Below are 11529 nucleotides of genomic sequence, written 5' to 3'. Positions count from 1 at the left end.
TTAATATATTCTTCTAGACTTGCAGATAACAATAATTTTCTGATAATCTATTCTTGGCTTAATCTCAGCAGTATATGTCTTAACTGTCAAGAACTTCTTTCTTATGCACGTGATCTTAACTTTAATCTTTTTCTTTAATATATCTATAATTTGAATCTGCAGTCTTCGGGTATGTCAAGGCAATGCATGTCTTCTTCTATGCTTAGAAATAGGCGGGCCGGGCTTATAACTATCAGATCAAACAGATCACTCGACTAAAAAGATGTCCAGACACCTAAGTAGGTGTGATACTGAATGATTAGGTTTGACAATAGGACAAGACCCTGGTTATAATTTACAAGATGAACTCCATGATCATCCGGCTTAACAACCCCCCCCCCAAAACCCCCCATCCCCTCAAACCCCGCTACCGCTGACTCTCCTCCATATCATAACCGCCGCAGCTCCAGCACAAACCACCGCGCCCAGGGTAATCCCCCAGGACATCCACTTACCCTCTACATCGTCCTCGGTGCGGGGGAAGGCGGTGATAGGCTCCATAGCGGCTTCAGCGATATGGACAAAGACCTCTTGAATGGAAGCCCAAGTGGCACTGACGTGGAGGGGCGGGCTGGACATGTTCAACATGGCAGTGTATTCGTGGGGCTGGAGCTGGGCGCGCTGGGTAGTGCGATCGAGATCGGCTTTGAGAGCAATGAACACACTCGGGAGCTCTTCCAGGTGAGGGTACTTGGCGCGCAGGGCAGGGATATAGGCGAAGGAATCGGGATCGGACGAGTCATAAGTATACGCGATGACATCGCACTGGTCCAGGAGCTTGACCTGGTTCTCGAGGATGGCGGGCTCCAGCTCCCCCAGCTCGCCGAGGATGAGATAGCATTGCTTGCCCCCCGGGAGCTCGACGGTGTTGACGGCCGTCCGGGGCTGGATGGTCGGGTGGTACAGCGGGCTGAACCCACGCGAGAGGAAAGCGTCGAGGAGCGCGGACTTGCCCGACCCGGGAGCCCCCAGGATATGCCCGAGGACGACGTTGCGGCCGACTCGGCCGGGGCGCTTGCGCCGCTTGCGGGGTCGTGTCACTTTGAGGGCGGCTGTGGTGGACGGGTTGCTGCGGTCGGCGGACTCGAAGCCTAGATACGCGAGATATTCCAGGGTTGTCTTGGGGGATGTGAAGGTGGTCATGCTCCACTGCGCAAGCCATCCCTGGAGGGTCACGTAGCCGGCCTCGTTGCGGACGGTGGACGAGGGGAAGAACCCGTCCGTCCAGGAGGCGGGCAATCCGGGGGTCGGCGCGAACAACGACGCCAGCTCCGCGTCGTTCAGCCCTCCGTCGTTGTCCTTGTCTGAGAGGAGGAAAAGATTTACAAAGAACCGGTATCCCTCCGGCGAGAGCTCGGCGGACGCAAACGGGGGCACCTCGAATCTCGGATGCAGGAAGGTCTCCTGTAAGGACAGGTTGTCTGTATATTGGAAGGCACGTAGGATTATCCAGATGGTCTCGTGCCGGCCCTTCTCGGCATATATCTTGTTGAGCTGTAGGAACCCACTGCAGTCGATACCCGACGGAGTCACCGAGTGAGGGTGCGTTCTCTGAATGGTCTCCTTGATATGAAGGAGATCCTCCCCGCTCAAGGGCTTCTCGAAGCATCTGATTTGGAATTCCTCGATCTCCTTATCGGATAAAAACCCGTCTCTATCCTGATCACTCAGGTAAAAGATGCGTTGCAGCGCCGCGATGGCCGCCGGCTTGAGAGAGAATTCCTTGGAGTCGAACAACGGCGCGATCGGATGGGTGACCGCCTTCTGGCAGAGGAAGAAGGCCTCGTTGATATTCTGATGCTCGCGAGCGCTGGTCCGGATGCAGGAGTCGATCTCCTTGAACTCCGCCATCAACGGGAGCATTTCCTCCTCGATGACCTGAGCCTCGGTATGGCCCGCGGCGAGATCGGACTTGTTCGCGCACAGAACCACGGGGACATTCACCCCAGCGACCGGAAGTGCGGCAGCCAAAAGAGAGCAACCCTCTCATAGCTGTAATGGTCCGAGTATACAAGCAGAATCACATTGGACTTCCGGATTTCCCGGGCCAGGTTATTACGCTCCTGCGGAAGAGACGAGGTGTCCACCACCGTCGTGGTGGTAATGTTCTCGGGGGTCCCGATGGTGGGAGGAATCGTGATTTGAGGGAGGATGGGCTGGATCTTGTTCGTCACAAAGACCCCCTTCACAAGGGAGGTGATGAGGCTGGACTTGCCAGTGCCCTCGTCTCCACAGACGCAGATTCGCACTGGAGGCTGTCAGCGGGTAGCCTGCTTAAGATATCGCATGTATGTGTTCATCAAACCTGTAGCCATTTGTGATAGAGGCAAGATTGTGGTCGGCTAGCTACTCCGATTAAAGCCCCCCGAGCGCAGGAGGCGAGCCGTCACGGGGCTACTCTTGCTACAGGCGAACACGATCGATGACGCCTTGTTCAAATCATCGGGACATGATGAATTGGAGGAGCCCAGGCCAATGATGAACAACGAAACGTTTGATGACCGCCTGAGCCCGGCAGTGGCTGGGCGAACTCCCCACGTGACTAAACACGTGGCTGGCAGAATGGGTTAGTCACGCTTATATAATATGGGTCTAGTGTGGAATCAATCAACCATTCGAAAACTGCTGGATACTACTACTCCTACTACTCCTACTCCTCCGTACCGGATAGCCTACGAACGAGCCGCGACCGGCGCAGCCTCACCCTCCAACACAGTGACCTCCTCGCCCTTCTCGAAGCTCTTCATGGGATAGAATCCCCACTTCTCAAACATCTCGCGGTCCTCATCCCAGCCATTACACTCCGTCGTCAACATCTTCTCACCTGTGAAGACGGCATTCGCCCCAGCCATGAAACACTGCACCTGCTGCTCCTCGCTCAATGAGATACGGCCCGCGGCCAACCGGACAATCGTCGCGGGGAGCACAATTCTCGCCGTGGCGATCGTCCGCAACAGCTTATCGAAGGAGATCATCTTCCGCTCGCCCAACGGCGTGCCCGGGATCGGGACGAGGGCGTTCACCGGGAACGACTCGGGGTGTTTGGGTAGCGACGAGACGGTGTGGATGAGGCCGACGCGATCCTTGTCTTCCTCGCCGAGACCGAGGATGCCGCCGGAGCAGACGTTGATTCCGGCATCGCGCACGTGCGCGAGCGTCTGTAGACGCTCGTCGTATGACCGCGTCGTAATGATCGACGGGTAGAATTCGCGCGATGTGTCCAGGTTGTGGTTGTAGGCGGTCAGGCCGGCCTCTTTCAGCTCCTTGGCCTGCGTGTCGTCGATCATGCCGAGCGTGACGCACACTTCCATGCCCATGTCTCGTACGCCAGAGACCATCTGCTTGATGTTTTTAAGCGAGGTCTTGCGGCCACGCATGTCGCGCCAGGCCGCGCCCATGCAGAACCGCGTGCTGCCGTTGGCTTTAGCGATGCGGGCGGCCGTGAGCACGTCGTCGACGGGCGACATCTTGGTGGCTTTTAGCCCGGTCGAGTGCCGGGAGGATTGTGCACAGTACGAGCAGTCTTCGCTGCAGCCGCCGGTTTTGATGTTCATGAGCGTGCACATCTGGATGGCGGAGGGGTCGTGGAAGCGCCGGTGGATGGCGGCCTGGATGTGTTAGTAGGGGGTGTTTGCGGAGGGGGTTCGAATGCTCAGCTTACAGCGGCATAGGTAAGTTGGTTTAGAGGAGTCTCGTAGATATGTTGCACTTCTTCGCGGGTCCAGCTGGTGCGAGGGGCTACGGCAGCAGTCGCTTCCTGCAGAGCGACGGGAATGCGACTGGCAATGGAGGCGGTACTGGGGGAGGACTGCACGGTGCCGTAGGAGCGGCGGAGCAGGGCCCTGGGGAGGGCACGGGGGAGGGACATGGTGGTGGCGGTGGTGGTGGTGGTGGTGTTGACGGTGGTAGTGATAAGTGAAGGTGAGGGTATACAGGCAGAAGTAGCAGCAGGGAAAGGAATGCCAAGTAACCAACTGGGGACAACAGCACGACAACCTCGGGTGAGAGGGGAAAGAGGGGCAGTTCACCGGGGGATGACGGTGAAAGAGGAGCTGTGGATCCCCTCAGAATCAACCCATCAGCCTGCGATTACTCACTGTGGGGAATCCCAAGCGACTAGCCCACGACTAGCTGCGACGCGTCGATCGAGATCTCCGCCACTCCGGCGGCGTGTGTGGGAGACTGTTGACCCCAACCGGTTGACTGGGGAGTTGGGGACTGAGTCAAGTTCAACAGGAATATCAATATCGCTAGTTGATGGTTGTGTTTACGGTGGATTAGGGCGGCTCCTCCTTGTCTGGTTGTCAGCCACGCTGCCGGAACCTAAAGGGGAACAGAGTTGCGTATTGAGTCAGGGACAGGCACGGTTGAGACGAGATTATCGCTTGGAGAGGAATTGTCTGCGATCATCCAGGTGGGATAGACAGAGAGGCCGAGACATCTAAGCAGGGCCAGAGCGAAGCCCAGAACCCGGAGAACCGGGCCAAGGGAGAAACGTAAGCGGATATCCGAGCCGCTGATTGGCGGTGGGCGGTGGGCGCACTGTTCGGGCTGCCGGTGAGTTATGCTGCAGATGAAGTCGAGCAGATCAATTAATCATGCAGAAGATCTAGGACTATAGTCGGAGTAGGATGGATAGTGAGGAGGACTATAGGTACGTGGGTTTTGGACTTGCGACAGTCTGCAGTCTGCAGTCTGCAGTCTGCAGTCAGTCAGTCAGTCAGTCAGTCGCCCCGGGTATGGATACAGCCCCGTCCAGCAGGGCTGCCCGCAGTAAACCCTCGATCGCCCGCAGTGCCTCGGCTTGGGCTGTGATGCTGGCCATCAGGTACAGCACATTGCCCAGCACCCGCGAGTGCACCGCAAACTCCCGCCCGCCCGCCGCCAGCGCCTGCTGCAGCCCCTGCGCCGCCGTCGACGTGTAGCCTGCAGATAGATAGATAGATGTTAGCTGTTAGCTCTCCGGCTAGCCTCGGTCAGTAGAAGGCATTCTCACCTCCGCCCTGCGTGTCCTTCAGCGAAATGCTCAGCACCGTCCCCATCGCGAACACCCCCTCCACCCCCTCCCCGTACGATAGGTCGTGGACCAGCCCGTGCGACCATGTGCTCCAAGCCTCCGGGCTGTCGCCGTCGCTGCTGCTGCTGCTCTGCCAGTCGCGCCGGGACGCATCCCACGACCCGTCCCGCTCCATCTGCATCATCGTCCGCAGCGAATCCACCGCGACTTGGCACCCGACCGCATGTGCCGTGTAACTATGCCCGTGCAGCAGCGCGTCGCTCTTCTCCGGGCTGGAGAACGCCTCGAAGATCTCCGCGCTGGCAAGCGTCGTGCACAGTGGCACCAGCCCTCCGGTCAGCAGCTTCGCGTTGACCGCCACGTCCGCGTCCACCCCCAGGAACGACGCCGCGGTTCGGCGCCCGAGGCGATACAGCCCGGTGAACACCTCGTCGAAGATCACGGGCAATCCGGACCAGGACGGTTGCCCAGCCGGGGTGGAGGAGGCGCGCGGGGCGTCCTCATCGAACAGCTCCGGGTGACCACGGACCACCTCGGTAAGGCACCGTTGGAAGAGGGGATCACTGTTTGTTGTTAGCGCTGACCAGGGAAATTGTAAGACGAACGGACCAAAACAACATTCCTCCGGCCCCCAAGATGACCGGCTCCATGATGAGCGCGCCGAACTTCATCCCGTGCTGCTGCACCAGCGTTTCCAGGGTCGCCCGGATATACTCTTTGTAGCGCTGCCCCGCCTCCGATTGCACCCGCGCTTCCAGATCGAAGACTGCCGACAGCGATGCGAATTGCAGGTCCGGCCCCAGCGCCTCCATGTCGACCGGCATGGCGATGCGCCACGTCCCCTGCGACAGGCGCACCTGCGGGAAGTCGAACCAGTAGCCGCGCCCGCGGTACCACTCAACCTTCTTGTTGTAGGTGGACGGCTCCGAACAGTCCATCACGCCCATCGTGTCGCCGTGGTAGCTGCCTTTAAGCCCCAAGATGCTGATCTGCTCCTGGCTGGCGTCCCAGCCGTAACGATGGCACGCCGCCCGGAGCCCCATCTTGACGGCCACCTCCATCCCCGTGCTGCCGTTGTCCGTGTAGAACACCTTTTGCAGCCTCGGGTTGCCGACGCTCTCCAGCAGCGTCTCCGCCAGCGACAGCGCGGGCTCGTGGATGTTGCCCGGGAACATGACGTGCCCGTAGCGCCCCGCGGCGTATGCGGCCGACAGGGCTAGGTCGGGGTTGCCGTGACCGAGCCCCTGCGTCCACCACGACGCGGAGCCGTCGAACGTCGCGCGTAGGCCGCCCTCCGGCGAGGCTGCGGGTCGGTAGGTCTGGAAGAAATCGTCGTAGGCGGAGTCGATGGCGGTGATGTCCGTGGGGGCCATGCCGTGATGCTGCGTAAACGGGTACCAGATGGTCTCATGCGCCCGCCCGGGCATGGCCTCCAGACGCTCGATGCGGGCGGTGTTCTTGGCCGTCAGCTCCTCCAGCAGGCCCGTCACGTCGGTGCCGCGGGCAACACGGTCGTAGTACGCAGCCATGGCCTCCTCGTCGCGCGCGACAGCGTCTGGCTCGTGCGATTGGGGCCGCGCGGGGGGCGACGGTAACGGCACGAGGGGGATGCTCTTCTTCTGGAAGTATGTGCGGAGGTATTCATGATTCTGGTAGTAGTCATCGCGGAACAGGAGGACGGAGTGGACGTCGTAGCCGCGCAGGCGGAGCGACTCGTAGGCGGAGATGGAGGAGGAGATGCCGCCGAGGCGGGAGTCAGCGACGAGCACGATGGGCAGGCGCAGCGGCCGGTAGAGGTCAGCCTGCGAGTTGCCGTTAGGGCCAGGTGAGTGCACGCCGCCGGCTGTCTCGACCAGGGCGAAGTTGATGCCCGTGCCGGCCCAGTCGGACAGGGTCTGGCGTACGGCTGTGAGGATCTCATCGTCGCGCGGGATCTGTTGAGATGTCAGTATCTGCGGAGGCAACAGGACTGGGGGGCTTACGGTGAGGGACTTCTGTCGCGCCGCAATGTGCGGGCTGACGGGTTCGTCGAACTGATACAGGCATTCTGTCAGGATGCCGTTCGCGTATCGTTGAAGATGCCTGCAATGGTTAGCTGGGGAAACCTCACCACGGGAATAGGACGGACCTGTCATCGGCGTCGTTCAAGGGGCCGGTAGATACGGGCTTGAGGAAGGCAGCCGTGGGGCAGCCTGGTTGCGCTGGATGGCGTTGCAGAGGACGGTGGACACGATGGTCTTGCCGACGTCGGTGTTGGCCCCGTACACCTGGTGGGCGCGCAGGGAGCGCCACAGGGCGGCGCCAACAGGAGGCATGAGAGGGAGGGGAGGGGAGAGGAGAGGAGAGTGGCAGGGTGGGGACTGGGAGAAAGAGGAAAGAGAAAGAATGAAGAAAGGGGAGGGGTTGAAGGGACAAGACAACAATGGGATTGAAGGTGGAGAGAGAGAGAGTCAAAAGTATCGGAGAGATCTGCAGGACGGAGTATTCCGTACGTTGATTGATTGATAGACAGCGGCAGACAGCCACTGCCGAGGCACACGGCTCAGGCACGAAGGCAGACGGCAGAAGTCACCCAGGCACCCATCAGTTCGTTTGACGGGCGGGGCGTTGCCGATCCACTAAGTACTACCACTACTACTACTGTTGACCCCCAACAATAATAGCTCCGGCGCCCGGTATATCCCATCCTTCCCGTTTTCTTCTGCCTTCCATCCCACCCGTCCATTGACTCACTGCCCACTCTCACTGCCGAGGCCAACGACTGCCCTCTGCTAGACCCCGCCAGAATACCAATAGGTCAACCAAAACATAAGATCTAGTAATCGAACCGCTGCTCCCACTGCAGTCATGCCTCCGCAGCTTGGGTGGGTGCTTTGAGTCGGACAAACGAGGACACGGAGTTCAAGCCTATTTCGACTTAGCAGACACGCCACGCCGTCTTACTTACTGCCGGCAGGGCAGACCCAGGCCCAGCAGCCGTGGTGCCGAACGGCTTGTCTGAGCCTCTGAGTCTGAGGCCCTGGGCCCGTCCAGACTCCGGAGACAAGAATCCGGGGAGAGAGAAAGCTGGAAGCAAGACGTGTTTAACCCTCCGATATCGTCCATACCATTCCTCTTTCAGTAGGGGGATGTATACTATAATGTGTATAAGTAACTTCAACCCGTCCGCAGATGTTGGATTTGTTTCTCCTGGATAAAGGAACAAGCCTTTTGATTGGTGCAGGTAGAACTTGGATGAGATTTGATTTCTACATCGTTCATTGTAGTCGTTTTGTTACTGCATCACAATGCCTTGGGCGATATCTTATGTTCAAGCACGGTACTCCTCAGTGACAACATTACTAAGAAAAGAAACCTGCTTCACGGAGTATACTATATATACCGGCAATCGGGCCGTGTGAGATCTACAACGGACCCACACGTAAATCCAACGTTATTGCTACTACTACCGGATAGCATGGATACAAGGCAGACGATCTCCTATTGATCTTTCTCCTGTTTCCCGTACCTGTTCAGGAGTATTAATAAGTATGGATAGATGAAACGAGTATAGAAATATGGCATATATACCACCGCAAATGATATGCTGATGTTGATTCCAGGCCCTGGTATCCAAGGCATCGTGAGTAGCGGTCTCGTGCTGCTGTTCTTTATTACCATTTGCGACTTGCTCAGCGTTAGGTACGAAACACCCCGGCTCTTGGGGTATAGTACTTATATATTAATTATCTAATAAGGCCGTCTGCCTCACTGGCGGGGTATGGGCTTGTCGCTAACGTGTTTTATCACTCGGCAGCGTTTTAGTAGCGAGCATGCGGACAGTTTTGAAGGAGAAGAAGGAGAAGGAGAAGCAGCCTGGGTTGGTAGAAGGTTATTAACAGTACCGTAGAATGTGTAATGCATGTAGCCTGCACATGGGTTGTGATTGCATCGTTTGCTCTGCAATGCCAATGGTGATCAAGACCCGGCACTGTGGGCCGCGATTCGGGCTCCGATTAGCCACACTGTAAGGGAGCATGATGTCATAGATGTATCGGCATGAAAAACCTCACGGCCTTAATATTAAGACAGAGTGAATTTCCCGTCAACATAACATGATTTACAAAAGTGATCATGTTTGATTTACAAATCCCTGATATCATCAAATAGAAACGTTCTGATTATGTACAAGAGACCGCTTGCCAGGTCCGAAGAGAAGAGAAAAAGAAAAAGAGAATTATGTATACATGCGCTAAAGAATCCTATCCCATGAACAGCCAAGCAATCATGCCAATCCAGCCGACGGAAAACACCACCGTCAGGATACCCGCCCCGGCGCGGTCGCCTGTGGTGATCTTACTTAATGTTTTCTGGTCATTGTTGGAGTCCCCGGTTCCGGCCGATGGGTCGCTGGTACTGTTGCCTCCCGTGGACGAGGTCAAGGGTCCGGACGAGGCGCTGGTGAAGGGGAGCATGTTTGCGGTGAAGAGACTGAGTACCGCCATCTGCTCCTCGAGCCCACTCCACCCGTCCCAGGTGCCGTTCCACCACCGTACACCGCATGTGTTGTTGCCGTATCCGGTACAGGTCTTCGCGGCTCCCACGGCGGAACCCTGCAGTTTGGGGAGGATTTGGCTGTATGTGGATGGCACCAGGTAGGCCGTGAAGGCCAGCCAGCTGGAGAGAAGGCCCTTGAAGATGATTTCGTTGTCGTTGCAGACTTCGAGCGGCTCGCATAGAATCTCCGACATGATCTCTCCGCCGTGCGAGGTGGGGAAGAATTCGCTCAAGGTGACGTTCAGGAGGCCGTGGGTGGCGGAGTACCATTTCGAGACGGTGCCGTTGGTCTGGGATGGGTTAGTGGACGGTTCGCTTGATCCGATGGAATTGCACCTACATAGTTGTACATGTAGGCGGCGCCCGCGAGGAAGGCGCCATAGTTGTACGTCCATTGATCGTCGCCTTGGGTGGTGCAGTCGTTGGTGATACTCGTCGAGTCGGCAACGTTCCACGTCGAGTTGCTCACCAGGGGCGACGAGACCGCCCAGTCGAAGATGCGCTCTGCCCACTCGGCGTAGGTAGCGTTGCTAGTGTAGCGGGCCAGACGGGCGGAGAGTTGAAAGAGACCTCCGTTGGAGATGGAGTTCTTCATCGTGTAACCGGATTCGTAGGTCCAGATCTGCCACCGCATACCACCGTCACAGGTGCTATTATCCCAACGAGCCACCTGGGTGTTGAAGACACCCTGCGCTAGAGCAAGCCATGAGTATCCTTCGGTGGAGTCGGGAAAGTCCAATTCGGCGGCGGTCATGGCTGCTAGTCCCCAGAACATCTGGTCGTCGTTTCCCTGGATGCAGGCATGAGACCGGGTGTCGGACGGCCAGGAAGCGGATGACTTACGATGTAGCTACTCCAGTTCGACGGCATGTAATCACAGTCACCCGACTGCCACTGCATTCCCGTGATGACTTCGCTGTTGTAGGTGGAGTCGCCCGTGTAGTGGTAGTACTGGATGAGGGCCATGAACATGGCCCCGCCCTCCCACCAGGTGTTGGGGATCTTTCCGGGAATTTCACCCGTCAAGTTTCCTTTGTAGTGCTTCATCATACCATAGGCCGCTGTTGAGGCCGCATCTTTGACCGAATCTGTGGCAATTCACAGTCAGAACCGGGGATTTCGCTGGCGATAACGGAGCCATGAGCCGCATCCCCTAGAGAAAGATCAAGAGAGAGAGAGGGGGGGGGGATAATCACATACCCTCACTACTGATGTCGAGATCGATCGCTTGGACCCCGAGGACCGCCAGCATCAGGGCCAGCACCCATCGTGTCCAGGTGGCCCCCGTCATTGCAAGCAAGCCACGGCTACAGTAATCAGGGAGATGGGGGTAAAGAGGGGAACGGAGGAAAGGTCAGAAGACGAGGAGAGGGAAAGGGGGAAGCCGAAAGCAGCCTGGGGGAGCATAACACTAATAATCTAACAGGCCCCAAGTGGACTGGGGCCAGTGGGAAGGTGGGAAGGTGGGAAGGGTGTTTTTCTTATGGCCGAAAATTGGCGCCGGCCAGAAAATGACTGCCTAAGAGGGAGTCGTCAGCCCTCTCCGCACGCGCATCCGTCCTCCCCGATTTGCCCTCCACACCATCGCGGGCTCCTCTTTTTTTTTTTTTTGTTTTTTTTTTGGGGGGGGGTTTCGTGAATCCTGCGGGTTTCCTGGCTGATCCGAGATTTCTGATCGGGGCGTCTGTAGAGCACGTGGTGTGGTGGCAGGACTGGTGAGAGAGAACTTCAGACGGGGGGCAAAGAAGTGATGGCCGCGTTGGATGGATTCAGTCCAGTTGGGCCAGGCCCCAGTGATTGGACCATTGCATAATGCAAACCCAGGAACCCATAGGTACAGTAATGAAGCAAGATGGTTGATTCGTGCAAAGGGCAGCTAGCTAATCCGACTAATGAACCCGGGCGCCGGAAGCGAACGGTCACGTGATCACTCCCGC

At 57.6% G+C, this 11529-nt stretch overlaps 4 protein-coding genes across 4 annotated transcripts; all 4 read right to left on the bottom strand.

Moving 5' to 3' along the window:
• Nucleotides 1-396: 396 nt before the first annotated feature.
• gem1 (ERMES complex Ca(2+)-binding regulatory GTPase GEM1) lies at nucleotides 397-2468 on the bottom strand (the record flags this gene model as incomplete). Its single annotated transcript, XM_025545796.1, has 3 exons — nucleotides 2345-2468; nucleotides 2022-2287; nucleotides 397-1950 (listed from the first exon to the last, which is right to left on the bottom strand). Exons 1-3 carry the CDS (start codon nucleotides 2352-2354, stop codon nucleotides 397-399), a joined length of 1830 nt encoding a protein of 609 aa, XP_025401040.1. The 5' UTR covers nucleotides 2355-2468.
• Nucleotides 2469-2653: 185 nt separating this feature from the next.
• BO70DRAFT_360515 (biotin synthase) lies at nucleotides 2654-4123 on the bottom strand. Its single transcript, XM_025542796.1, has 2 exons — nucleotides 3701-4123; nucleotides 2654-3647 (listed from the first exon to the last, which is right to left on the bottom strand). Exons 1-2 carry the CDS (start codon nucleotides 3905-3907, stop codon nucleotides 2712-2714), a joined length of 1143 nt encoding a protein of 380 aa, XP_025401039.1. The 5' UTR covers nucleotides 3908-4123; the 3' UTR covers nucleotides 2654-2711.
• Nucleotides 4124-4288: 165 nt separating this feature from the next.
• bioDA (adenosylmethionine-8-amino-7-oxononanoate aminotransferase) lies at nucleotides 4289-7371 on the bottom strand (the record flags this gene model as incomplete). Its single annotated transcript, XM_025547569.1, has 5 exons — nucleotides 4289-4965; nucleotides 5036-5619; nucleotides 5666-6990; nucleotides 7039-7138; nucleotides 7220-7371. 5 exons carry the CDS (start codon nucleotides 7369-7371, stop codon nucleotides 4760-4762), a joined length of 2367 nt encoding a protein of 788 aa, XP_025401038.1. The 3' UTR covers nucleotides 4289-4759.
• Nucleotides 7372-9172: 1801 nt separating this feature from the next.
• BO70DRAFT_360513 (glycoside hydrolase family 76 protein) lies at nucleotides 9173-11073 on the bottom strand. The gene is made up of 4 exons (XM_025542795.1): nucleotides 10793-11073; nucleotides 10436-10680; nucleotides 9933-10382; nucleotides 9173-9882 (listed from the first exon to the last, which is right to left on the bottom strand). Exons 1-4 carry the CDS (start codon nucleotides 10881-10883, stop codon nucleotides 9298-9300), a joined length of 1371 nt encoding a protein of 456 aa, XP_025401037.1. The 5' UTR covers nucleotides 10884-11073; the 3' UTR covers nucleotides 9173-9297.
• Between the last annotated feature and the right edge of the window lie 456 nt (nucleotides 11074-11529).

The sequence above is a fragment of the Aspergillus heteromorphus genome (genome assembly GCF_003184545.1).
Source record: "Aspergillus heteromorphus CBS 117.55 chromosome Unknown BO70scaffold_7, whole genome shotgun sequence".
Taxonomy (NCBI): domain Eukaryota; kingdom Fungi; phylum Ascomycota; class Eurotiomycetes; order Eurotiales; family Aspergillaceae; genus Aspergillus; species Aspergillus heteromorphus.
Note: the sequence above shows the minus strand (reverse complement) of the source record. Positions and strands in the feature narration are given on the sequence as shown.

What these genes read in the sequence shown, in the direction of transcription:
- BO70DRAFT_360515 (XM_025542796.1), bottom strand. Translation starts at nt 3,907, where the DNA reads ATGTCCCTCCCCCGTGCCCTCCCCAGGGCCCTGCTCCGCCGCTCCTAC. An exon ending in ACCAACTTACCTATGCCGCT is followed by an intron (nt 3,648 to 3,700) that starts GTAAGCTGAGCA and finishes TAACACATCCAG; the next exon opens with GCCGCCATCCACCGGCGCTT.
- BO70DRAFT_360513 (XM_025542795.1), bottom strand. Translation starts at nt 10,883, where the DNA reads ATGACGGGGGCCACCTGGACACGATGGGTGCTGGCCCTGATGCTGGCG. An exon ending in TCTCGACATCAGTAGTGAGG is followed by an intron (nt 10,681 to 10,792) that starts GTATGTGATTAT and finishes GAATTGCCACAG; the next exon opens with ATTCGGTCAAAGATGCGGCC. An exon ending in CCGCCTACATGTACAACTAT is followed by an intron (nt 9,883 to 9,932) that starts GTAGGTGCAATT and finishes AACCCATCCCAG; the next exon opens with ACCAACGGCACCGTCTCGAA.